The 26,669-nt window shown below is 39.6% G+C and overlaps 1 protein-coding gene across 4 annotated transcripts; it reads left to right on the top strand.

The window, feature by feature from the left end:
* The first annotated feature begins 7,926 nt into the window (after window positions 1-7,926).
* On the top strand, window positions 7,927-26,452 carry inpp5ka (inositol polyphosphate-5-phosphatase Ka). 4 transcript variants are annotated; one of them, XM_014340862.2, is made up of 15 exons: window positions 7,948-8,055; window positions 8,449-8,530; window positions 10,470-10,723; window positions 12,291-12,395; window positions 12,473-12,581; window positions 12,676-12,792; window positions 15,690-15,865; window positions 16,018-16,129; window positions 16,224-16,333; window positions 16,443-16,469; window positions 18,722-18,953; window positions 21,418-21,555; window positions 21,631-21,714; window positions 21,816-21,920; window positions 22,052-26,452. In XM_014340862.2, the coding sequence occupies exons 3-15, from the start codon at window positions 10,491-10,493 to the stop codon at window positions 22,139-22,141; spliced, it is 1,638 nt and encodes a 545-aa protein (XP_014196348.1). In that variant the 5' UTR covers window positions 7,948-8,055; window positions 8,449-8,530; window positions 10,470-10,490; the 3' UTR covers window positions 22,142-26,452. The 4 variants fall into 4 exon arrangements, with proteins under 4 accessions (XP_042069030.1, XP_014196348.1, XP_005944747.1 ...); XM_042213096.1 differs by lacking the exon at window positions 10,470-10,723 and having other exon boundaries at window positions 7,927-8,055; XM_005944685.3 differs by lacking the exon at window positions 16,443-16,469.
* The last annotated feature ends 217 nt before the right edge of the window (window positions 26,453-26,669 follow it).

The following is a 26,669-nucleotide window of genomic DNA, read 5'->3' as shown; positions in this document are numbered from 1 at the left end:
TAATTTTTTGTTCTGCTACAACTGTTAGCTTTTTCATATTTCTTCACGTACGTGTAGACACAAAAGTTTATGAATATAGCTCATATGAATTTAGTGAGCAACATTAGCAATATTCATCAGTGTACCCATCCACAGAGGGTAGTCTACTGGGCATAACATCTCCACAAGAGGAAGTCACTTTAATCTGCTGTAGTAAGGGTAGACTGTGACTCTAAAGTTGATTGTACTTACAATTCATTTTATACTTACAACACTCATGTGAAGGTCTCTTCGCGATTATAGATTGAGTTCTGAGCTCGTATTTTTGGAGCATTCTAAATATGTTTTATATACCTCTGGCTCTGGGTCTCTGTATCGTCTGTGTGAATAATGCGGAGCACAGTGGAGTTTTACGGGGTTATACTATTTCATGACCATATATTCCTTTTAAAGGTCGCTGTGTGAAATATGTTTCAGAGTGCTACACTCTAGACAGGAGTTATACATGGCTTTCTTTACGCCTAATGTTACTACATTTGATGTTTGCGCTCTCATAACTTTGATTTTTTAATCAGGGCATCATTGGTGCTGCATGCTAATGTGATTTTTCTTTTCAAGTGCATTATGGTTATCCTAATCCTAAAGCAACTATTGTCAGTCTCCTCAGACTTTGCATAGTGAGTCCTCACAATTTTAGGAGGAAAACTCTTCGTTTAAGCTCTGGTATACATGCCTAAAATCGATTTATTATCTACCTATGTGGTTCTTTCCATTTTACTCTCAGTCAGTTTTTCAAGCTGACCAGACGATTTTTTGATTCCCATGGGAACAGACATCTCTCCATCGAAGATTAAGAAAATAGCTTCTGCAGCCACTGCAGTATATCGCAACGTGTTAGGGGAAAGGCATGAATTTTTCCTTCAGTATCTACAAATGCGTTACATAGAATCCTTCAAGAATGTGATGTATCATTTGATGTTTGAAGCACTTAGACAATGGCTACCGATAGCGTATCGCATTGCATCCAAGACAGAACGATGGTCTTAGTGTCACAGTTACTTCTGATGCCAAAAATCCGACATCTAAGAAGCATATCTCGAGTCTTCAATAATGAACCAGCATTATTCGTAGGTCGCTTAATATAACATCAGCTATCACAATTCCAATCATTACAATAATACAAACAATACACACATGCATTATATATACACAAATGTGGGCCAAGATCACATAACATGCCGCCCACCCATCCTCCCTCTCCCTCCTAACAGGGTTCTTCCACAACAGATTTCGGAGGCCTCTAACTAGTCTTCATGATTTGATTACACAACACAATATTCAAGAAAATTCAGGGCAGAGGGTGTAAAGCTGACGATGAGGATGGTGATAATCCCAGCTACATACGACTGGAACTTCCACAGGCTTCCGTTATGTTGACTTCAAGAGATTAAGAATATTTTATGTGACAGTATCTATTGAAATCATTGGTATCTCCTCCCCACGTGCGGACATACTGTTACTAGTTATGAGCGACTACATCAAAGACAAACTAATAATACTTTATTGCGATTAATATAAATAAACACTAGTGAGTAAGATTTACATGCCAACTGTTAGGCTATGCACCATCAAAGACAGTTCCCCATGCATCCATTCTGGGTAAACCCTCTAACATTCTTATAAGTTACTCCTCATCATGGACTAATAGCCTTCCAATAGGATGAGCAGGATGACGAAGGTTCGACGACAGAGTAAAAAACAAAAACTTACTCAATATTTTGTAGAGAATCTCTCCGAGTGATTCTACTGACTCAGCACATATGTCACTGTCACCCCAGTGAACGGTCTCATCTTGAAGGGATCATATCCAGATAGATTATGTCCCAAAGCATTAAGTCAACAAGCATGAAGAAAATGTGCTCCTAACTCGATTCCCAAAACCTAATTTTGACGAAACCACGTAACTTACTCTTAGAATGCAACCGAGACCAATGAGAGTCCACTAAAGCTGGGCCTGCATACCTGTTGTATATACAGAGCATGATTATCACTGGCATAAGAGAGCTTATCGATTTCTTCTATTCACCAGCTTAATGGTTTAACTTTCTATGAGGATTTCTGTGAGCTCTAGAAGCACGAAGATTCTTTTGATTGGGCCAATATGGTATATATTGGCACTTTTCTGTTATGCTATTAGACGAAGTCCTGCAGGAATTAGTATTCAGCTCGACTAAGGCCCCAGGTCAGCCAGCCGAGCCTTCAAGAAGCCTGTGAAGGTACGGTTGATGTCAAGTGTACTGTAACCTACTCTAGGGTTATACACAACATGCTAGTGCCTGAAGATGGAGGGAGAAAAAAGAAACATTATGACACAATTGTGAAGTGACCCGCCTGATTGGTTTGCACAAAAAAGGAAGCTTATTGGTTCTTGAAGACATATGTGATGGTTCGAAAGATTGATGTAAAAGAATTCCTTCAGGTAAAAGCACCCGCAGTACCACCACAGAGTCTAGTTGAACCGCTTAAGTCCAAATTGGACCCCTAATTTTCCTCCCAGTGTCCCCATACCTCCATGAGCTGTATTGTAGTCTTTCACTGTCAGCCGGTCACTAACAGCGTACCTTTGCTAGTCTTACTAACAGCGTTTGTCGGTTTGTTGACGAACAGTCGTGTGTCCATCACGGTTTCGGCGAGAACATAATCTGGGATAACGTCAACTGATGGTGATTTAAGCTAACGGAAGCATTAGAAAAAGCCAGGTGGACTCATAGACTCTAGTGTATTGCCAAACTAGTAAAGATATCATCTTTGAAGAGTGCAATGTTTTGGTGTGTGCCTGAAGATCAGCTCTGAGACTAATCTATTTTCATGTGTTACTCCTCCCAAGAGTACTGGTGATACCTTTTCTAGACATGATCTTCTCTTGTCACGAAGGATGTATTGCTCTCTACACACATTGGCTTAGCTACTATTATAAGGATCCGTGTAAAGATAGCTATTGTCACATAAACACATATTTAAAACCACTCAAGTGATTACTAGTCCGTTTCTCGCTTTTACTGCTACTGTTATTAAACATGTACTGTTGTATATCATAGCTATAGACACCAACGAGAAGGGAGCAGCCTCAACACTTAGAACCATGTTTTTGAGGTGATCCGTTTTAGCCTACTTTCAATAACCTAAAAAATCTGCTAAAAAAAGTGACATACACCATTTGCAGCACATTGGAGCAGTGAGATCAAACTCTTAAATTCTTCACTTGACTATATTCGAAATCGAGCTCAACTATGTTGTGTTTAACACTTTGATAGGAGTACACCCTATAAAGTGAATGTCGAAACCAGAAAAATAGTGCAAAAAACGATTGATGAGCCAGTTGAACTGTTAGTGTTCATTACAGAAAGTAATTTTAGATTCATTATGTATTTTATTCTGACAATAGAACAATTACAACACTATTCAGTGCTTTGTTGCTGTAAACACACCGAGCAGTGCTCCCCTCTTGCATGCTAGTTCTACTCGCTAATTTGCGAGTGGAAAACCCTCAAATTTTTCGATAAATTGATTTCCAAAACATGGACTTTATTTAAATAACTGGCTGGCTATTGTTAGCTATTGTCGTTTACAGTGACGAGACCCCACATGAGCAGGACCTAAGATATCATATTCTGGTATAAATGTTGTAGTACAAGGCATAGCAAAGAAATACTGCTCCACCCTCAGCAAAGGTATGTTTGTGTTTATCTGTTTTTCTAATGACTTTCGAGTTGTCACTCAGTTTCAGGCTGACATCTACATCAAGCTTCCCCTTCTCGTACGTATGTGTCTTAGGGTTCAATGTTGACCCTACGCAATCACCAGTGCGATCTACTTGTCAAGTTGCCTTCCCCACTGTCCATACGTGGTCAGATCAACCAGTTAAGATATTTTTCCATACCGCAGCAAAACAACCTTAATTTGTCCACTTGGTAGGTAATTCACTTGATATATTATATAAATCAATTCATTAAATGAAAGTGTAAACTTGACAAATTTGCTCATGTCAAATCAAAACAGATGCTGGTGAGCGTGAACTGTAGCTCCGCCACAGAAAACATCGATAATATATCCTTCTTATATTTCGCTCTGCTGCATGCACTGCCGAGAGAAAACCCAGTTATGCGCGTCACCCCTTTTAACCGCTCACGCCAGCTCTCTGCCCGACCTCACCTCAGCTGTGGACCTGTTTAAATTATTGATCATTCGAGCATGGCGGGTGGGTTATAGTGAGGGAGCTGTCTTGCTAGAATTCAAAGAAAAAAAGAGTCACCCTGTGGTCATTATACTCTATGACTTACTCGATGTTTGAAGTGCAGTGTAGGATGGAAGGCAGCTGACATAAATATAGCTGATTGCACTGATTCTTACACATAGGCAGATTTCATCATGCTCACATGCAGGTATGGTCATATACATATCATCTTTTTGAGAACACCTTTTTTTAATGGCTTCATACATCTCTGTTATCGTTTGAGAGCAGGTCCAAGATAGCGACTTAAGGTTAGACTGAGAAGGTGGGCACTAGCTGGGTGTACTGTGCACAATACACATATAGCGTTGGTGATGTAGCAGCCACTTTTTGGTTTTTGGTTACTCAACAGTAGTGCAGATTTCATCATGCTCCCTTTCTAGAAAAAGCACACGAGCGAGGTAGGTACAATCGGATACCAAACATAAAATACACAAAGGTTCTCCAGTACCTCACTAGTTATAACTTCTCTCGTCATTTTTTTTGAGAAACACCTTTGCCATTAATTTGGTCTTTTGATTCGTTTAATGTGAACGGTGTCTTGGCACAGTTGTCGCTGAGCAGGGAAGGGAAGATCAGTGCTGGGAGCGTACTCGATTCCACCCAAGTCAGAGATAGCCATGTACTGGGAGGGCCCAATGGAAAGTAAGTATGTGTTTCATACATATTTATCCATTGTGTCCAGCAGGTGAGTTTCTTTTCTCAGACATGGTCCACGGTCATCTTCCTATCCCGGCCTATAACAACATCTGAGGCCTATTCAAAACCGGTGGATCCTGCCTGATCCAGCTCTCCTTGTAATCTAAAAAATAATAACAGCGATTCGTGAACAACAAGATGACACGCCGAGCGCAAGGACACAGAAATGTTGACAATGCTAACAGGCCACATTCATCATTAGGGATCAATAAATAATGAATCTAGCAACACATGTCTCACCCTTTTCCTTACTCTTCTAGCCACCCTCAGCTTTCTTGCCAAACTGCCCAAAGTCATAGCTGCTTCTGCTGTCACGCTAAAATATTCTCAGTCTGCATTAGTGGCCATCTGTATCTAAAAGTCTTCTGGCCATGAGTACATCCACATACTGTTTGACTATTCTTACACGGCTAAGAACACTAGAGCCAAGCCTCAATTGTGTAAATTTAATTAAAACTCATCCTCTCTGAATTCTGTCAAGGTATTTCAAATCTCTCCAACACAGATGGATTTAAAGAACAACTGCTTAACCCCCAGCTGAGTGAGCTACGAGACTGTCTCACAGCTCGCTTGTCAAACATCAGTTCACCCCAGGATGCCTGGATATTTGCAAGATTCATATTTCCTCTCTATGGCGTTTCTTCAGTCTTTTGCACAAAAGTAACAATAACATGGAGGAAGGATGGCATGCATTGTGTTTGAAGTGCGTTTATATCCCATAAGCACTCTGGAAAAACCATAGGAAACAGGGAGGAAGAAAACGAAAGTGTGAAATGAAGCAAGGCGAGAAGTAAGGCAAGTCGCGGGCATCTGAACAGAAACAAACACGCTGGAGCAGAAACAGACGAGAGGAACAAAGTGGAAAAGGAAAATGCAGGGGTGGGGAAAATCTTTAAGTGCCTGAGTAAACACAAGTGAGCCTACAGACAAGTCATTGGAAAGCAGTTAGCGCCACTGTTACCAGTGTCATTTCCAAATGAACCAGCAGCTGTTTTTAGCAAAACAACTCCCAGAAATGATGTGTGGGCTACACTGCACACTTAGCAATGCATGTCTGACAATTTATCAACCAGCTAAACATAGTGACGCATTTAATATCTATATTCTTAAACTGGGGCAGCACGGTGGTGTGGTAGTTAGTGCCACTGCACTCACAGCAAGACGGTCTTCTGTGTATAGTGTGTGCATCTTCTCTCCATGTGTGCGTGGGATCTCTCCAGGCACTCTGGCTTCCTCTCACAGTCCAAAGACAAGCATGTTAGCTTCATTGGTGACTCTAAACTGGCAGTCTCTATGGGTTAGCCCTGCAATAGCTTAGCGACCTGTCCAAGGAGTAATTCGCCAACCAAACTATGACAGCTGGGATAGGCAAAAGCCCAATGGCTACTCTGAATAAGATATGTGGAGGAAGATGGATGGATCCTTAAAAATTCCAAAAACTGCCCATTTCAATTCTTCATTATTTTTCCTGACTTTTTTCCTTAAAACCAATTTTTAGCTTTTTTTCATTGTTAAAAATTACTGCATTTTTTTTGGAAGGTATTGTTTTTGGGGATCAAAAATCCTGGAGACCAAGAAAAAAAAAAAAAAAGAAAGAAAAAGCAAAACTCAGCCAACAACACCACCACCACACCCACACACCAACACACACCACCACCACCACCCCCAACACACCAACCACACAACCACACGTTAGGCTTCCCGGCCAGTTAATCAGCAGGGCCCAAAAAACCTGAACTGAGTCCTTTTATTTCTTTTTAAACTTTTGTTTTTGTTCTTAATTTTGTGTTTTTCTTGCTTGGCTTGTTTTTTTGCAACCAAAAATTTGGGTCCCTTGTATGGGGCAAAATTAAAAAAGGGAATTATTTTTCTATTTTTTCTATAAGTTATTTTATTTGGAAAATCGGCTGAAAATTGTGGAAGTAGTTAAGTGCCAAAAAAAGCACAAAAAGTGGCAACTAGAATAAAGTAGAATAAAGAATAAAGAGAAACAGGAACTCAATAGTGTGGATGCTTAAAGCATCCACACAATAATAATAAAGAATAAAGAGAAACAGGAACCCAATAGTGTGGATGCTTAAAGCATCCACACAATAAAGTATAAAGAATAAAGAGAAACAGGAACTCAATAGTGTGGATGCTTAAAGCATCCACATAATAAAGAATAAAGAGAAACAGGAACTCAATAGTGTGGGTGCTTAAAGCATCCACACAATAAAGTATAAAGAATAAAGAGAAACAGGAACTCAATAGTGTGGATGCTTAAAGCATCCACACAATAACCTGGATATAAATATGAGTTATAACATTGTTCATTGCATTTGTACATATGTATTTGTATCTCTGCTGTAAGTGTCTCAGTGATCTTTTAAACCTTCAGCAACACCCCCCCCACCAAAGACCCTTTCTGTGATATAGCTGAATGTCTTTCATACAGATCATACAATATCCAGATTAATTCATAACATTTATTGTGATTTTGACCTTTATTTTCTGTGACACATTTGGGTGCCACAAAAAAGGAAATGGGCTGTCAGTGCCCTGGAGAAAAATATTCACATGTGCGTTTTGAAACTAATTTTTTTATTTTATTTATTTTTTATTTTTTTTAAAGCTTTAAAATACTTGGCAGAAGTCAAAAGTCTTGATTACTGGCATTTAATCTTGTTGAAGACAGGAGTCTGATTCCTCATGCTTTAACAGAAATAGTATTGTTATTTTTTTAGCATTATTTTGTGTTCTTTGCAGAACTTTTTTGAGTAAACTTACATTTTTACTCGCGTATGATTATATTATATACTGGCAGTTTAGATTGAAATAGATTTGGTGTACAAACAATTAACTCTAGCGTTTTTCTTTTAAACTAGCCAACTTCCAGTCTCAATTAACAGGCATTTTCCCGGTTTTGTGTGCCAGTCGTGTGTCTTACTTGTAACTAAGTCCTTGTGCCTTATCTTGTTCGTGCTTTTATTTTGAAAGTAATCAACTTCCCTATTAGTGAGCCCGCAGGCTGGATTATTGATGTACTGTACAGCTTCCTGCAAATAGATAAAACAACATTCACAAATACTACTAACGCATAAAAGGTAGCGTACGATAAATCATTATCGGGCATAATTATTGATTAAAGTGTTTGCTGTTGAATGTGAAAAAGCAAGACGCTTGGTTTCGCTAACTGCGCAGTGTAGCTAGCGCTGTGTTTATCAGATGCAGCACCACGGTAGTGAATGGCTGTAAGATGTTAGCTGGGTGTAAATAAATGCTACAAACTTGGTAGAAAAGAATATGCACAAGCCGGGGGTGGGAAATGTGCCCTACTCAGGTTAGTTAAACTTCAGTCATGAAAACTTTGTGAGTTAGCGTTGTCAGCTAACAACTATGCATAAGAGTTGTACTTTTACTTTAGTTTGTGCTTTCATTTCGTGGCGACGTGAGCTTAATGAAGTTGATTTGACTGAATTTGCCTCTTTGCCTGCCAGGTGTGGACCCGATGGAGGACAGTGAAGAGCCACTGGAAAGTCATCAGTTAGACCTCGGGGAGAAGGAGGAGGAAAGCTTCAGGTTGGTGCATGGATGTGAAAGATGAACAGAGTCACTGTGACCGGGTCGGTGTTAGCTTTGTGTTTCTCTGGGAGCCAGAAGTGACTGTATTAGAAAAGGCTTTAAGTTAGCAGGTAACTAGCAAGCTTTGCCGGTAATTTGAATTTATAAAGTGTTGGGGTGAGACGCTTAGACATACGCTAGTGCAAATTAACACATTAGAGGTTCACGCAACTTAATGGAGTACGGGCTTGCGTATCAAAAAATCCTTTTAAAAAGCTCCTAAAGTCACAGTCGATTTTTTATTTTTATAAAAAAAATAAAAAATCAGGGGTCTAGTTAAGTGAAGCGTGGACAGTAATTTAGAAAATTAAATTCATGCATTCAGTATGACTTGAAAGTAGAGCGCGGATGAGGTGCATATAGACAGATGAAGCCTCCGGGTACATAAACTCCAGTTCCTGGCTTCAAAAGCTTACGTCTCAATTCATACCAACTCACGGGATAAAGGTAATTGTAATTCAGCTGTTTGGATGGTTTAAGCTTTACTGGGAATTTATGTTTTAGCTGTAAATTTGCACTGTAGCTACATCATAACTGGAAACCCCTGTGAAACCATACAAAGTAAACTGGGCAGTTAAACAACAATTCTCTAGAAAATGTAACTACACGTGGGGTCCATGGTGTCCACAGCTATGGTGATTGATCTTAAAGTTAGGGAGTATCTCACCTCAGCTAATGTACTCAGCTAAACCTCTCCATCATGTCTGTGGTGTATTTTTAGTGGAATTTTCCACATTTTATTAATGGTCTGTATGATTTACTCAACTCAAGTCTCGGAACAGGACGTACTTGTGGTTTGTTTGTTTGTTTGTTTTTCTTACTTGCTTGATTTTTCTAGTCCTGTGGTTTTTAGTCAGTTTTGGTGAAAAGTCTTTAACATTAGATATCAGACATCCAAAAACAAACAAATAGAGAAGAAATATTTCACCTTTCAACTTGAATAATTTGAAAGAAGGAAAATGCTGTTGAGCTGCAACAGCAGTGATCTACTTTTTGTAAAGGAACTCAGTCTTGCAGTGGCCAAGTTGGTCGCTTATTTATATTAAGAAACAACAGAACATTTTCTTGCTGTTCTCACTATATTGTACTTCAGCTCCAGCCCTTTTCCCACATGTCTTCTTTTTTTTCCCCACTGATAAGGCATTTCTGTCTTGTGTGTTGTAGTGTTGTTTTAGCCAGTTGAGCTTCTCCTTTTGTTGCACCAACATGACATCACCAAGTTTAGTGGTAAAGCTGGTTAAAAGACGTATTCCTTTCCTTTCCCCCCCGCTGAGCTGTGTTTGTCCTGCCTTTCTTACTGTGTGATGCATTTCCACATTAGCTAATGTAAGGCTTGTGATATTCTGGCTGCCTAGTGTAGCTCTCAGGACTTTCAGCCTTTTCTAGAAGCACGTATGTTTGTCCCATTTGGGTTAAATGTGCTCCAAGACCAGACCCAGTCCGCTGTTTGCCAGTGAACAAATGTCACTGCATTCTGGCAGGTGGATTAGGTTGCCCAACAATACATACCTAATGCGGATTTGAGGGGGAAAAAAAGCAATGTGTTGCTGGTGTTCTGCCCAAGGAAAGGACAGCCTGACGGCTTGCTGAATGAAAAGGGACGTGTTTCCAATCACCCATGCAAGTTGATTTCCCAATGTTTAATAGGACTAACCTTTAGACATTTAACAATGAGATTATAAACAGTTTCCAGAACACAAAGACAAATTGTGGGCAAATGAACCAATTCTCTAATCACTCTGTTCAACTCTGGAGCACCTAAACCCCTGAGCCGGGGGTTTAGATGCCACTTCACTCAGTGGTTTGATTTTGCAGAAGGAGGACTGTGGCTCATTTGATTCCCTTTTTACATTTCTATTTTGTTACTTCCAACATCTTCCATCACCGGCTCAAGCAGGCCTCGCAGTTTTGGACCAGGATGGATGAAATTACTCGGCTGTTGGGCAGCATAGAGCGTAAACGCACCGAAAGCGTTTCCACACAGTCAACGGGCAGCAAACTGGCCCTGCTCCATCGGCTTCACCAGCTGATGACCTGCGTCGAGGACTTGAACCCCAAAAACGAGCTGCACGAGAAGGTGGTCAAGACCCTGGATTACGCCTTCCTCGTCTGCGGCAAGAGAGCCAACAAGCCGAAGAAGGACAGCTTCAGGTGGAGACTGATGCTGACTGCTCACCCGCCTCTGTTGATGTTTGAAGCTGGAGATTTTATCGCTTTAATGAGTTTGTACTTGTTGCAGTAGTGTAGCTTGTATTGTTCTTACCTTGTCTTTCCCTGTTGTGCGTCAGTATGCTAAAATGTGGTTTTAGAGACAGCTGCTGTATTGAAACTCAGCAGTCATTTTGAAATGCCTCCATGGATTTATCTGAGCATTTAACTTTAAATTATCTAAATTTCTGTGGGATTTATCTGGGATATGAGAAGAGCATCAAAGTCAAATATGTTGTTGTTGTTTTTTAAACTGCTTAATAAGTTTGTGACCAATTAGAGTTTTAGAAATCATTAATATTACTTGATTTTTGTGTTTATATTTCTACATCTTCTACCAAAACATCCTCGTATATTGTAATTCAGGAGTGTTCCCTCGCTGTCCTTTAATGCTTCTGAACGGAGAGGACTTTCTTGTCTCACTGTGGACACATTTTAGTATTGCAGAAAGCAACACTGAGAACTCATTGTGGCTGGCGTGATCCCATTGCAACATGACCTGTAGTTGTTGTCTGGCTTCAGGCAGTGACCAGAGACCAACACAAGACCCTTGCTGAGTGAAACCATCCAAGAAAATGCAGTCTTTTAAATTTAATTCATATGCTTTTATTACTTACACTTAAGTAAGTGTGAAAATATTATTCCATATTATGAATGTTGCAAGTTTGGGTTCAAGGATGACTGATCTGATTATGTGTCAACTGCATCAGCCTGGCCTGCTTACGGTAATTGCACAATGGTGCTATTGTGGCAGCTTTTAAACCTGTGTTACGGGCTCGTCTTTGGTTCGAGATAAGCTGAAAGGACTTCTTTGATTGTGAAGCCTAAATGATATGCTGCAGCTGAATGCGTGTACATCATGGACGCAGCCATCCCAAGTCCCATCTGTGAAGCCTTGGGCTGAATGTTTAGCTGCTGAAGCCACATGTATTTGTATCATCTAGTGTCACATGTTTTATTGTAGTGACCTGTCAATTACATGGTATATTTTAAGATGCAGTCTCGCCCCAAAGTATATAATGCTTTAGTGCTCCTGTGACTCTAATGGGGAGCATAATATACAAAGTGAACATTGTGTTGTCTTAAAGAAGATTTGAAATTTGTTATTGAGACCCAAAAGGGACCAGGAAAGAGTTTATTGAGGTTATAATTCAGGTCATCTGATTTTCATACCTGGAAAAATTAAGCCATAATTTAAGATGGTCTCGGTTGTTTTAAAGGTTGAATGTTGTACCTGATATCTAGTTCAGGGGTAGGCAACTCCAGGCCTCAAGTGCCGGTGTCCTGCAGGTTTTCAATATCACCCTGGGTCAAATTATGATTTTATTAGCAGGCCTCTGGAGAACTTCAAGACATGTTGAGGAGGTAATTTAGCAATTTGAATCAGCTGTGTTGGATCAAGGACACATCTAAAACCTGCAGGACACTGGCACTTGAGGCTTGGTGTTGCCTACCTCTGATCTAGTTGTTTACTTCAGACTGTTTGTAATTTCCTCTTCTGTGCCCACAGGTTGCACATGGTAACGTGGAATGTGGCTACAGCTGATCCTCCAGACGATGTGACCACACTTCTCCACCTGAACTCTCCAAAGAGCCCTGACCTTTACGTCATTGGGTAGGTGATGTGATGCACAATGCATCTGTATAAGTGGATAAGGGGCCGATTTACAATCAGATTTGTGTGTGTGTTAGTCTGCAGGAAGTGTACTCTGGCCCGTTGAGGTTTGTGTCAGATGCTGTGTTCGATGACCCGTGGAGTTATCTATTGATGTCGCTTTTAGCGCCACAGAAGTACATCAAGGTAAAAAACCTTAGAAAACTCCCACACATGCAATACAGTGGATGCACACTTTCACAGGGTCAGGAGAACACAGTTTGTGCTGTGTGTGTTTCAGGTGTCGTCCATAAGAATGCAGGGCCTGCTGCTGCTCTTCTTCTCCAAGCTGGAGCACGTCCCCTTCATCAGAGACGTCCAGGCGACGTACACACGCACAGGCCTCTTTGGTTACTGGGTGAGAAATGCTGAACTGCTTTATTATTTCACTTTTAGAAAAATTTCAGATGTAAAAAAAAAAAAAAAAAGGGGGGGGGGGTGATCTAAATCAATCAGATGTGTTAGGGTTGTGCGATATGACCAAAATCTAATTTCCCGATATAAACATTTCTTATCCCAATAACGATATATATCGCAAAATAGTGCATTTTCTTTGTGAGTATTTAGTACATGGCGTGCTGTGGGGAAAAGCCTGTTCTAACGTTTGAGTCTAACGTTTATTTTGAGCACCTGACAGCTCTTTTTTGCTTCTCATCCGTAAACTCTCTCTGCACTCTTTCACGGGATTCTTGTGTAGTTGGCCGTAGGTGTTAGAAGAGGATTGTCGTGTTTGAGTCTGTGGTGGGGACTGGTTTGCAGCATAATTTTTCATAATACAGTTTTCTGGTCTGTGTCATAACCAAACCCTGTCCATGCTACAGAGGTAGCCCTTGTTTTGGAATAAGGTCCTCGACTAGTCCTTCTGTTTGGAGCTAACTGGTTATGCCTCATCTTCACTGGCCATGCTGGTATTCTCTGTGCCTGCATCCATGTGGTGACTGTAAGCGCCATTTATGGTAAATGGTAAATGGCCTGTATTTATATAGCGCTTTACTAGTCCCTAGTCCTTTATAGTTACTTCATGTTTTTATTTGAGGTAATTTGTTGGATGCATATTCGGAAATTAGATGTTTGAGAATAATGCATATCATTTCAGTTATTTTGAAAAGTCTCAACAGGATCTTGAGCTTTATTGTGAAAGGTTTATGTGGAAAATAAACAAGCAGACAGTGGAGCTAAACAATGGTTTTACCGTTGTTGTTGCTAACGAAAGTACACGTAAAAACAGCTGCTTGTCTGTCTGTAATGTGGTTATTTTAAATAAAAGAGAAAGAGAGAACTTTAAGAAATTAATATAGCCACTACAGTGACCATGAAAACGATGAGAAAACATTGTCATAAACAGCTTATTTTGCGACACCACGATAGCATAATATGAAACGATAGATGTATATTGTCATCCAATATCGAACAGCCCTTAGCTGCATTGTTGTGTTTTTTTTTTTTTTTTTTTTAATTATTATTATTATTTTTTTATTATTATTATTTTAAAAATCTGGTGCATGCATTGGTCCCCTCAGGTTTTAGATACTTTAGATACTAATAATAATTTTAATACACCTTTAAACAAATAACCAAACAGAGATGAGTACATCTCTGTTTGGTTATTTGTTTAAAGGTGTATTAAAATTATTATTTAAAAGCAAAACATTCTAGTACTTTGGGAAAAACTATTATTCAAAACAAGCCTTTGCCGCCAAAATTCTTAATTAGTGGATTTAGGATGTCTTCTTTAAGTCTGTCCTCATTGTGAACAAGTGCAGACTTCAGGTTTCCTCCTTCCTTTCCTTCCTATTTGTGTTGGATGCCTGTTTAAGGAAAGCCTAAATCAGTCACAGCTTATTGTAGTGTCACAAATCCCACCCACAGATACTGACCTTGAATTCAGATTTTTGGTCAGCTCAGAGGAACTGTCTACTTTCAGATGGATGAACTTGATCATCATCATTAACCCTTTAAAGCCGGTCGGAGCGGGCACGCTCCATTTTGCGTAACTATTTTTAAATCCCGGTAGCTCTGCAACCACGTAAGCTAGCGCAATAATTTTTTTTGCATATGAAACCGGAGGAGTTGTACTTACATCTTATGCCATCAGCTTGTCCTCGGTCACAGTTTCCTTCCACATATAGCTTCGCAAAAATTGCATAAAAAGCGCTTGCAGCAACAAAAACATAATATTCCAGAAACACGCTTTGCCGATCCGATCAGCTGTTTGTAACACTTCCTACGTCCATCAGCGTGAACTGTCGCATGTCCGCCATGAGCTACCCGAAACCGGAAGTGATGTCATTTTGCGGAAATGTAGTTTTTTACGATCGGGGCCTTATGAGCCTATACTTGTGTTTTTAAAAGTTATGTTTGGCTTTATGACTTTCTGTGTCGTTTCTGGGATGCTTAGGACTCATATTGCACTGCTGGAAATAGTTTATTTTGATGCATATGCTGTTATTTTGCAAATTTGCAGTATAATATTTATTTCTGTTTTTCCTGCAGTATATAAAAATTGGTGTATTTCAAAAATAAAACTATGAAGACACTCAAAATAAATTTCCTTTGGTGGGAAACTAGTTTGTGCAACTTTTTTGTATTTACAGTTTTGAGGGATGAGCCTCTTAAATTTCTCTAACTAGAAATATATGTTAAAAAAACAAAAACGATTTTCAATTTTTTTGTAGTTTATTGCACTTTTTTGCGATTTATGTAATTACTATGCACTTAATGCAGACATATTATTAAAATTTGGGCTGTAATGGTTGTATTGATGTATAGCAACTTGAAATGCTCCCAAAAATGGCTCCACAGCATGTAAAAATATAATATAAGCTCTGGCGGACTTGGTTCTATGGTAGGTCTCAAAGGGTTAAGCCAAGCTCACACTTCCAAGAGAAGTAGTGCTGGCCCCTTTATAGACTGTATATAAACGGTGGATGTTGGTTTGTGTACTCCTTTCACTGTCATCGTTGGAGCTGGTTTTCTGTTTCACATGTGTAAACACCCTCTAATGTGTAAAACTAGCACACTTCTCCTTGAAATGAGGAATTGAGTAACATGTAGGAACATATGTGAAACCAGATCCCACTTTGTGAACTCCAGTATTTTTGTTTGGTTTTCAAGAGGGCTTCTGCATTTATTACATGAGGGTCACCAGCTGGTGGAGGAGTTGTGTCTCTTGCAGCTTAAAAACTGAACAGAGTATGGAGTCTAGTTCAACACATTCACTGTTTTTCTCTTTTCTCAACCCTGTTTCACTCTCAGGGTAATAAAGGCGGCGTCTCCATCCGATTATCTTTCTATGGCCACACACTCTGCTTCCTTAACTGCCACTTGGCTGCTCATATGAACTATGCCTCAGAGAGGGTGGATGAGTTTGAGTATATCATGGACATGCAGAGCTTTGACTGTAAAAGAGCTCCAACTATTGTTGATCACAGGTGAGAAGACGCACAGGATACAAACTGTGATTCACCTGAATGTTTGGGATAAGAAATGATGTTGAAGCTTCACATATCTCACCAAAGTCACTTCTTCATTATTCTTTCATGTGTCACCGTCCTCCTTCTCTGTCTCCCCTCTCCTGGTCAAGATTGGTTTTCTGGTTTGGAGATCTCAACTTCCGAATTCAGGACCACGGCATGCACTTTGTCCGCACCTGCATCGACAAGCAGAACTACAGCCTGCTGTGGAGCAAAGACCAGGTGTGGCCCTTTAAAGAGTCTCACAGCTCCTGATCCTCCATCCCACATAGCAGCCTCGGTAATGTGACTATGAAACATGTGTTATTGTTTTCAGCTGATCATGATGAAGCAGAAGGAGCAGGTGTTGCAGGAGTTTGAGGAGGGGCCTCTGGACTTTCAGCCCACATATAAGTTTGACCGTAGCTCTGATACTTATGACACCAGGTAGTACACAAGAAAACATCACCATAAAAACCATGAATCATACTCACCCTTCTCTTTGCTCACAGTATGCTGTATATGTTTTTATCTGTACCTCTTTCCAACTTTACAGACTCTACAACACATGGTTTGGCTTTAAGTAAGAGTTCAGAATCGATTTGTCCACATTTCCCTCTTTCTTCTTAATACATGTCATTATCTAGCACGTAGTTCACCTAACCGAGCTTCACTATGTGTACACGCTACTTTTAACACGGCAGTAAAAGTAGTGTCATGTTTTTTTTGTTTTTAATGTGGTAAGTTAAAATGTCACTCATGTGTTCAAAGGCTTACTGACGATTATGTTTATCTGTAACATGCTGCACATTAAACAAACACACAGGTGTTCAGGCTCCTTTCAGACATGTGCTCCTTTCCTGCGCTTCGTGCCTTAAAGAGCACACGGCCCATGTTTCTCTAAAAGTTGGGACAGCGATCTGACGATGTGGGTCATGAATGCAGTCACATCAGCTGGATGGGCTTGCAAAGAAATTTCTGTTGCACGTGTTTGTCCGGCATCTCCACTCCCTCAGTACACTAAAAGCCATGATTGTTCTGGTGAAAGTCCCGATCAGCAATAACACGAGAAAAACAAAACAAAACTGTTTGACACGCCTGCTTGTAGTTTCTAGCTCATGATCTTTGGACAAACTAATATCACAGACAGCTTAATATGCTCCTGTGTATCAAAACAGCAATACACAGTAAACATTTCAATGCAAGCACTGGCCAATAATTAAATCAGAGTGTGAAACACATTGTTAGTATAGCTCTGGTTTTTGGAGAGGCACACAGACCTCTGCAAAAAACACGAAACATTTACTTTTCTCTACATTTAGTATTTATTACACATCAAATACAGTGGGAAAGTCTTCACTGTGACTAAGTTTATGAGTCAACGACAGATCAGATTTGTAATGTGTTGTTGAGCTAATTGTGGGAGGCTTTCCTCTGATTTTATCACATACCTGGAGTGTCACACAGCACCAGAATCCATCACCAACTTATCCAAAGCAGGACAGTTGGATGTGTTTTTCTTAGGCAACACTTCATTAATTACTGTTAATTAATGCTGTGTACTTCAGTTCAGCTTTAGCTGTTTTTAAAGGGTACATTTTGTTAAAGTTTATAAAGTGTGGAGGGATACTTAATACTACATGCAGGATGTGACATTTGCAAGTGTCCAAGTGTCTACCAAAGTATAAACACCTTGGTCAGAAATCGAGAAATGACGTCCGTTGATGTACTGCCCGATGTTGGATATAGCACAGCTGGATAAGTGTTATTAGACCACTTAATTAAAGTCTGATGAGTAACATTAATGTAAGAGTTACTCCTGTGTGAAAGAGAGCCGTCACTTTAACGGATTTATTAGCCAGCAGTGTGTCTGAAAGGGGCTGAACAGTCTAAGAAAGACAAACCCTATGGTTGTGTTTGCAAATCAAAGACCGAAATGCTTGTTGGTGCTACAGATTTTCATCTGCGCTCACATTACGGCAGCTGTTAAAGGTACACTGTGGATGCTTTGATCTCTACGGGCACATCAGAGCAAAGTTTTAGTTGTAGTTTTAGCTAGCATAAGTTCCTGTTTGTCAAATGAGATATATATATAAAAAAGAAAAGAATCTCCACAGGGTACCTTTATGTATCATGTCTACACTGATGCAAATTTAACCTACAGCATTAGCTTTCAGAATGTGTTATATAAATATGATGTGCCTAACATGGATGGCTGTAAATGCATGTCATGCTAATACGGTACTACCATTGTGGATAATAGAGTGTGTTTGATTATAACAGGGTTCCAGTCAGAGCTGGCACTATGTATGATGGGGTGGGGGTGGGGGGGGTTCTGGGTGATGGCCAGAGGTGTGTGTTTGGTAAGGGAGGAGGATGAGGGGTAAAAATAGGCATTTTCAAACTGATACCTGGCGGCCCTTTGGTGACAGTGATGGCCTTAAACATTGTACTGTAAATAAAAGCTAAATGGACTGATTCTTATATAGCGCTTTCTACTCTCCCGGAGTACTCAAAGTGCTCTGTACAACATGCATTATAAAACAGGTTTTCCAAGTATTCTTAACAAACAGCAGTTCAAAGAATACATCAGTGTGCTGGTTTTCTTGTACCTGTGAAATACTTTCCAGTTACCCCGTCACTGAGGTCCTGGCATGTCATTTGCTGCCTGAACCTTTTATTCTCCCCAGCCCCACATCGTATTGGTATAAGGCACTTCAGCCAGGCGTGTGCCTCATACCAACGCAGGTTCTTGCTTTAAACACTTGACTTTGTCTGACAACTCAAACTGGCCTCTGCTCTCTGTCCATCTGTCATCTATAACTACCTGTCCAGTGCTAAGAAGCGTAAGCCTGCCTGGACTGACAGGATTCTGTGGCGACTCCGACCCAAAGCCCTGCCCCCGGATGAGGAAAATGAAAACAAAGTTGGGCTAGATGCAAAGAAGCTCAAGCAGCTGGAAGAGGACATGGAGTACCCCCTGAAAATCAGACAGGACGTGTACACCAGCATCATGGAGTACAGCATCAGTGACCACAAGCCTGTCATTGGTATCTTCACACTGGAGGTGAGAAACTGGAAACTGTGACTATCCAGATGCAGTCAGTCACCTTTCAGTCATTTGTTTATGACCTGAATTATTGATGCAGGTCATCAGTTGATTGTGTTGTGTATTTATTGTCGACACTTTTGGAGATGATGTAAATCATCATCCTTATCATAGCGTCCCACTAAAAGTGAGCATGCAGGATGTGATGGGAAACATCACTTACTGCTCAGTGTGGAGGTAGCTGCAGTTATTACGGGGACATTAAGCTGATATTTTGAAATATCAAACTCATTTCACTGTACAAATAAGTTTTGACAACCCATTCTAAAAACAAAAATTCATTTTTAAAGGACCAGTAACTGAATACATGTACCGACGTTGCGTATTTAAAATACAAAATCTGAGTAACTGTATTCCATTACAGGTACCGTTTCAAAGGGTGGTGTTCAGAATACAGTTTGTTGAAATAAATGGATTACACGGCGGTCTTTTTCTGTTTCATCTTAGGTTACGCCCTCTCTATTTGTGGTCATTCCACTCCGGTGGAAACCCAAACAAATCACGCATTAAGAGGCTCTAATGCCTGTGTCTTAATCTCTCGGCCTGTGTCACCTGTACTTGTGGTTCACATAATGACGTGAAGAAATATATGTAAAATTTATTATTCAAAAAAAATTATTTAATATGAAGGCAATAGGCAGAGTGTTACAGGTATAGCTCTAAAGAATGTAGCCTCATGGGCAGTGTAGTCCGTGCTGCAGGGGAAATGGACTGCTGTACCCGTTATGTGTCTGTGAGCGCGAGGAGGGAGAAAAAGGAGAGTTGAAGAGTGCGAGTTGTCACCAACCGGAAATGGAAGCATCTAAATATAATAATAATAATAATAATAATAATAATAATAATAATAATAATAAAAATAACCACTGCAGCCAAAAAGAGTGCCTAGTTGTAAATAAGTGTTACGGTTCGGTGGTGGCAGTGTATTGTTTTAGGCGTTTTGTTTTGGCGTGACTGTTATGTGTTTCCTGTTTTACTTTGAAAGTCTGTGTTATCTTAGTGTTCAGTTTACGTTTCCTTGTCTCGTCAGGTCTTATTTGCCCCAGCTGTGTATCCCTCCTGTGGTCCATTCTCTAATTGCTCCTTCTATGTATTTAAGCCCTGTGTTTCTGTATGTCATGGTCGCGATCTTCCCCCCCGTTGTAAATAGTTTGGCGCCTTGTGTTTGGTGATGTAAATAAATGTCGTATCTTGCTTTAAATCTCATCTTGGGATTATTTTTGTGGAAGCCCGTATTAGTTTTTTCTCGTGTGTTTTTTGCCTTATTTTTATTTTCCTGCGTTGCACGCCGGTTGCCTAGGCCGGGGTGTAACAATAAGCTATTAAGACTCGACTGTACACTGTGTTTTCCTCCAAAACAATAAGTTCCTTTGGAGCAGCCTTTCAACGCCTCTCTCTGTCTCTCGCTAGCAAAGTTGACCCAGACAACAAAGTAAAACTAGTTTTCGGTTACGAGCCCGACAAGAACCCGACGTATTAGCCAGAGGTCCCTTTACTACGGTTCAGAGCCGCGCACCTGTTTTATAAATGCGCGGAATAGTTTTGTATACAAGATCGCTGCAAAAAAGCGCAGCCTTACCTAATGTCCACCTACTGTTACTCATTTTATATTAAGATTTAAAAATCTAGTTGGTATTGGTACGGCGAGTATCCTTCAGTAATCATAATAAATCACACAGCAATAGCACATTCATGTAGTTGTAAAAAGCATGATAATATATCAAGTAATCCAAAGTATTCTGAATACGTTACTCTCATTGAGTAACGTAACGGAATACGTTACAAAATACATTTTGGAGCATGTAATCTGTAATCTGTATTGGAATACATTTTAACTCATTCACTGCCATTGACGTCTATAGACGTCAATTGAAAAACGCACAGTTTTCTGTGGCTCTTCAAAAATGAGTAAAAATGCTCAAAAACCCTGGCAGTGGGGAGTTACCTGATTTGAAAATGGCTGGCAGTGAATGAGTTAAAACCAACCTTCCCAACACTGGAAATGAATATGGTTCCTTAGCAGTCCTCTTTTTTTGGGAGTTCTAATGATTACCGTGGAATATATTGTAACTGAAAGCACTTGAGACTATAAACTTATCTGAAAATTCTTTATTGTACTTGTAACTTAACTTGACAGGTCATTTTTTCCCATAGACATTCGTACAACTGAAAAAGTGTTTTTGTATGCAGATGAGTCGCCCCCTGCTTACATGCAAAACAGGTTTTAGATGCTTTGGCTTCACACTCTTCTGACAAAGTGAATGTGACTTCAATAATGATGCAATCTCCTCTAACTATCCATCATAGATTTTGTCATGATAGTGTGACTCTCTTATCCCTCTTTTGAAAGTCTCCATAGCTGTGTGGTTCCTCTTGTACAGAATGTGGTTTCTAACTTGGACTGTTGATTTGTGCGTGCCTACAGCTGAGGAAGATGTACGAGACTCCTCTGGTGCGTCTGCGGGCAGAGGGCGACTGGAGCGCAGATATTGATGCCATGGTGGTCTACAGCCCTCTGCAGCCATTCCCCTCCAGTACTTGGGACTGGATCGGCCTCTATAAGGTTGACAACACGTGTTTCACTGCTGGCTGGTTCAGTGTGCTAGTTGAAAGTCTTCATGTTTGTGTGAATTTTCAGGTTGGTTTCAGCAGCGTGTCAGACTACATCACCTACACGTGGGTCAAAGACGACGAGGTGGCCTTCAACGAGGAGGTTATACAGGTGGTAACTCTTGTCTCAGTGAGTGGGACTGCAGTTTAAACATGAGCCGGAGCAAAAGTGCATGTAAGCCTCAGGTGATGGAAATGTTCTTGTTTCTGTAGGTTTATGTAAGTAAGGAGGAAATCCCCGTGCAGGGAGGAGACTGCGTGCTGTGCTACTACTGTAACGCTCTGAAGTGCATCATTGGAATAAGTGAACCATTCCAGGTAATGGAAATAATACATGAAAAGATATTATTGTCTTTTATTTGGAATTACACCTTAAAAGGATTTTCTGCAGTACTGTTCTCGTGTGGATGGAGGTCAGCATCAGTGTTATCTGCTCATCTGTCTTTTAGGTCCAAGCATCCAAGGTAGCCATTGAGGAAGGCATGCTGCCTGAAAGGATCAATGGACTCGACAAAGCTGTGTCTGGTGATGACTTTTAGAACTGAAGTGTCAAAAGTCTTAGATTTGGGAAACTGTAAGGTTTTCTGTCGCATTTCTTAACCTGCAGCTGAAAAAGCAACTTAGGAACTGTTCTCTCTTTTCCCCATCTGCACCACTGATCTTTCTAATGCTACCAGTGAGGCTGTTTTGTCATTTACTCCTCAGCAGTCAAACGCATTAAAATGGAAGCTCACATTTAAATTGGCATCATGTTGAGCAAAGAAATTTGACTCTTCTTTTAGTCTTTATGAGTAAAAATAAATAAGATGGAATGCTTAGATTTTACCAAATATGTTTGTGTCACAATGGATGGGTGAAGAATATTTTAGGGTTTGTGATACTCAAGGAAATGGTTAAGGCCTGATTATCCACAAACCACTGCAGATACAATTACTCATTCTTGTACTGTTTTTTTTTTTTTTTTTTTTTTTAACCACACGGATCCACTCATTCACTCCACGATGACCAAAGTTATATCACTGAGTCCACCCAGTGGACCCCCTCCACACTTACAGTAACTACAGTGGTGTTCAGAGCTATTGCGAACCAAAGTTTCATGTCACACCACTGTTTTTGAACTATTTTGCAACCCACAAATATTCACCTCCAGTAGTTTTCAATTTGAAGGTGTTTTCAAGACTTAACAGCTGCTCTGGGTTTATGCTTTATGGCTTTTGCCGCAAAGCATAAAAACAACAACTTTTCACTGAAATTAAAATATCTGACACTTCTGTTCCTATCTCCTGATGTGAAGAATATCACAAGTCAAGTCTTGCATAGTCCAAATGGAGGCACATGAAAGCTTGGCTTTGTACTTGGTCTGAACACGCTACAATGCTGTGGGAGGAAAAATGCTCACACCTACTCTTAAGAATAGGTTCGGCTCCAACTTCACTTTACTGCTACTGTAATGAAAAGGAAAAGGGAACATGAGTTAGCAAAACCCACGGTCCGTGTTTGTTTGAAGGGCACCATGGTCACGTTCAGACTGAGTAGTTATTCTGTGAAAAATGAGCTGTCAGCCTGCACTGCTTACTACTTGGAGTCGAGTATCCTCGATGCCAGTGTGCGAACCTACACTGCTAAGTTTTTATTTCAATGGCAAAACCGGTGTGATGCCAGACCAGCTGCTTACACATTAAAAATGTCTTAATTTATGGTTAGATAATGGCTAGTTAGAGCAACCCCTCAGATGACAGTAGTCAAAAGAAGCTCTACGTCCACAGTCACTGCATGTGACTGTGTAGAGGTCTGCAGGACCAGACAACTTAAATTTCCTTTCCACTCTTCTTTAAAACAGTACAGCCAGTACAGGTAGACACAGAGTTTTTAGCTGTAAGGTAATGATCTTAATCCGTACTGTCCTGAAAGCATCGCTGAGGTACGTAAGCTGGATCTAGTCATGATTTTAAATGTTTCCTGTGTTATTTAAAATATTAACTTGGCTTTTGGAATATCCATCCCTGTGACTGTGAGTGCTATTGGGAGGTGAGATGATTTCGTAGCTTTGATTTCTCTCTTCTCAGTGTTTTAATGAACTTCAGTTGCTCCTGGAGGACTTGAAAGAAAAGCTGTATATATACAACTTTTTTTTTTGTTTGTTTTTTTGCTGTGGCTGATTTTTTTTTTTTTTTTTTTGCTTTCTGCCATCCACCTTCTGGAAGGTTCCAGTTTTATATAAGAAAAACAATGATTCCTATCAAGGTTGATTGTGACGTCACAGCAAAAACCTTCAAGAAATGTTGCACTGTTTACTGTATTTGTAGGCTCTCGTGGTATTGTTAGTGTGATTAAATACTATATATAAATGTGTAGTTTTGATTGAACCATGTGGATTCAACAAGTGCCTCTGACACACCGCTTTACATTTACTGTACTGTACTATGCTGCTTAACTTTGATACATGTATCGTAACATTGACTTGATTACTTAAAACATGGCAAAATGTTTGTTGGAGATCTTTTTGAAATGTACATATTTTGCTTTGGTCTGTAGAAACATTTCCTGATCTGGATTATCAGCTGTAGAGGCGTCTCCCCCTTCTCTTGAATTTAAAGAAACTAAATGGCATTTGACTCAAAGCACCAGTAAAAAAAAAGAATATTTACTACATACATGTATAAATACTTCCTTTAATTGGCAGATGTAGAGAAGAAGGAAAATAATTCCTGCTCACTGCTTGCAGTGACGTTTGTGGATTGTAGTAAGGAACCGGGTTATGGTTTATGAAAAGAGATGCTGCTGCTGCTGAGTGTTAATACCAAATTAACTTTTTGAGATTCCAGGTTCCACTGTATTCTCAGTAATGTTACATTTCTAAAACTTGGAAACCCACACCAAAATAATCTAGATGACTGCTACAGTCCAGGTTAAATATGTGAAAATATGCACACTTGATTTTTAGAGGGGACTGCCCCTTTAAATATTGCTGTTTTAAACTTTGAGCTATAGAAATACTTGTTGTGAATGTTGCCGTTATTGATTTGTTGGAATCAGTTATACTTGCGCACACATGCACATATATATATATACATATCAATAAATATATATGTTTTAACTGAAGGCTGACTTATTTTCTGAAATGCCAATGAAACATACTGTAACAGAATGCAAATAAATTTATAGCTCTGAATATGCAAGATTAAACCAGTGTGTTTGTTCTTGGTTCAGTGGGTGTTTCTTGTCTTTTCAGTTTCAAAGTGCATCTGCTGTCCTCATTTCCAGGAGCATACTTGTATTCTTGGACTCAGCTAAAGTAGAAAAAAAAAGAATAAAAAAAATCAGCTCCTCAGCTTTAAAGGTAGTTTTGGCTCACAGGGATTACTGACAAACACTGAGCTCATTAACAGAAAAGTTAGCATTTGTTTAACATGGGCACCTACAATTGTCATCTAAAACGTAATATTATTTTGGAACGTAGCATTTTTGGAATCTTTAATGTTCAGTTACATTTTTATACTATCACAGTTTAATATTTCTACTTTAAATGATTATACTTCTGCATTAAATTTCTTGCTAGTGGTTCTGAATTTCCTTTATTAAAGTGTATGCTTTCACTGACAGGCTGGCTGACAGCCATCTGCAAGGCCTCACTGAGTCACTGAACTGAACCACTCAACTGTGTTCTGTCAGTCTGTCTTGAATTTTTAATGAAATTAATTGACAATGGCTTGCTGTGTGGTACAGCCCACCGAAGGAGTTTAGGCCTTCGTTTTTCTGAGTATATTGTCCATCACTTAGCACTAATTAGCAGATATACAGTGCTTAGCATAAATGAGTACACCCCACTACATTTGTCAGAAAACCTTTAGTTTCCTTTCACAATCAACATTTCTATGAGATAGTATACTACAAAATTCTCCCACAAATGTGGGCCATTGAATGCGAACAAGATTTGTGAATTTGCACAGACAAAAAAGTGATTTTCCTAACAAATTAATTCAAGCCCATGTGGCAAAAATGAACACACCCCAGTTAGTCTTAGGAGAAAAGCCACACTTAAGACTACAAAATTCGAATGAACAGGCATTCAACCACAGGTGAGTCTAATGATTCATTTAAGAGGTGCCCAGCAAACAGGTGATGATATAAGGGAATTACTTAACAAAGAAAAGCCCATCGTGCAGTTTTCCAACACAACAATGATCCAAAACACACATCCAAAGCTTCTGTTGCTTTTCTGAGGAAGAACAGGGTGAAGGTGTTTGAGTGGCCAAGTATGTCTCCTGATCTGAACCCAATCGAACACCTGTGGGAAATTCTGAAGCGACAAGTTGAGCATCACTCTCCATCCAGCATCCACTCTCTAAAAGAGGTTATTCTTGAAGAATCGAAAAAGATAATGTTGCAATATGTCGCCAACTTGTTCACTCCATGCCTAGAAGACTTGGTGCTGTCCTTGAAAATCACAGTGGTAATACAAAATACTAGATGTAGTAGTTTTCTGTTGCGTGGTGTATTTCATTTTTGCTTCAACCAATAAAAATTTTGGAAAGTGTTCTTTTGTTCATTGAGCTACTGATTAAATTTCTACTTTTTAAAGGGGGTGTACTCATTTATGCTGAGCACTGTATGTCTGTACGTGGGAGATGTGTGGTTTGCTTCCTAACCAAGCTTTCTAGCCTTAGCTGCCAAGTTCAAACTGACTTGATTCAAATCTAGTAACTCTCACAAAGATGAGGCCTGAAAGACTCATTTGCAAGCAGAATATGAAACCATTGGTTGAAGTTACAGTTCATGCATTAAATTAAAAAATGGAAAAAAAAAAGCTTTATGGGTTTTTCAAATAAAAAATATTTATTTGCGTTTTTTTAAAAAAAACATACAGTCAAAATAAGAGATTAGGCTATATCTTTCTTTTCACTGTTAGTCTGTTAAGTACAGAGCACCAGGAGAGTCATGCGCATTAAAATATGCATTAGTTATTAATGTCAATTACAAAATAATTTAATTCCTTTAATTTATTTTATTTATCCCTTTATATGTTTAAATTATAAAATTCACTTCTTGATCATTCAGTGTATATTA

The sequence above is a fragment of the Haplochromis burtoni genome, unplaced genomic scaffold (assembly GCF_018398535.1).
Source record: "Haplochromis burtoni strain Fernald_Lab_line unplaced genomic scaffold, NCSU_Asbu1 Contig_417, whole genome shotgun sequence".
Lineage (NCBI taxonomy): Eukaryota > Metazoa > Chordata > Actinopteri > Cichliformes > Cichlidae > Haplochromis > Haplochromis burtoni.
This window is presented reverse-complemented; position numbering and strand designations above follow the sequence as displayed.

Bases quoted from the DNA above. Each gene is read 5' to 3' on its own strand.
- inpp5ka (XM_014340862.2), top strand. From the start codon at position 10,491: ATGGATGAAATTACTCGGCTGTTGGGCAGCATAGAGCGTAAACGCACC. The intron at 18,954-21,417 runs GTGAGAAACTGG...GCGTGCCTACAG, and splicing joins TTGGTATCTTCACACTGGAG to CTGAGGAAGATGTACGAGAC. The intron at 21,556-21,630 runs GTTGACAACACG...GTGAATTTTCAG, and splicing joins ACTGGATCGGCCTCTATAAG to GTTGGTTTCAGCAGCGTGTC.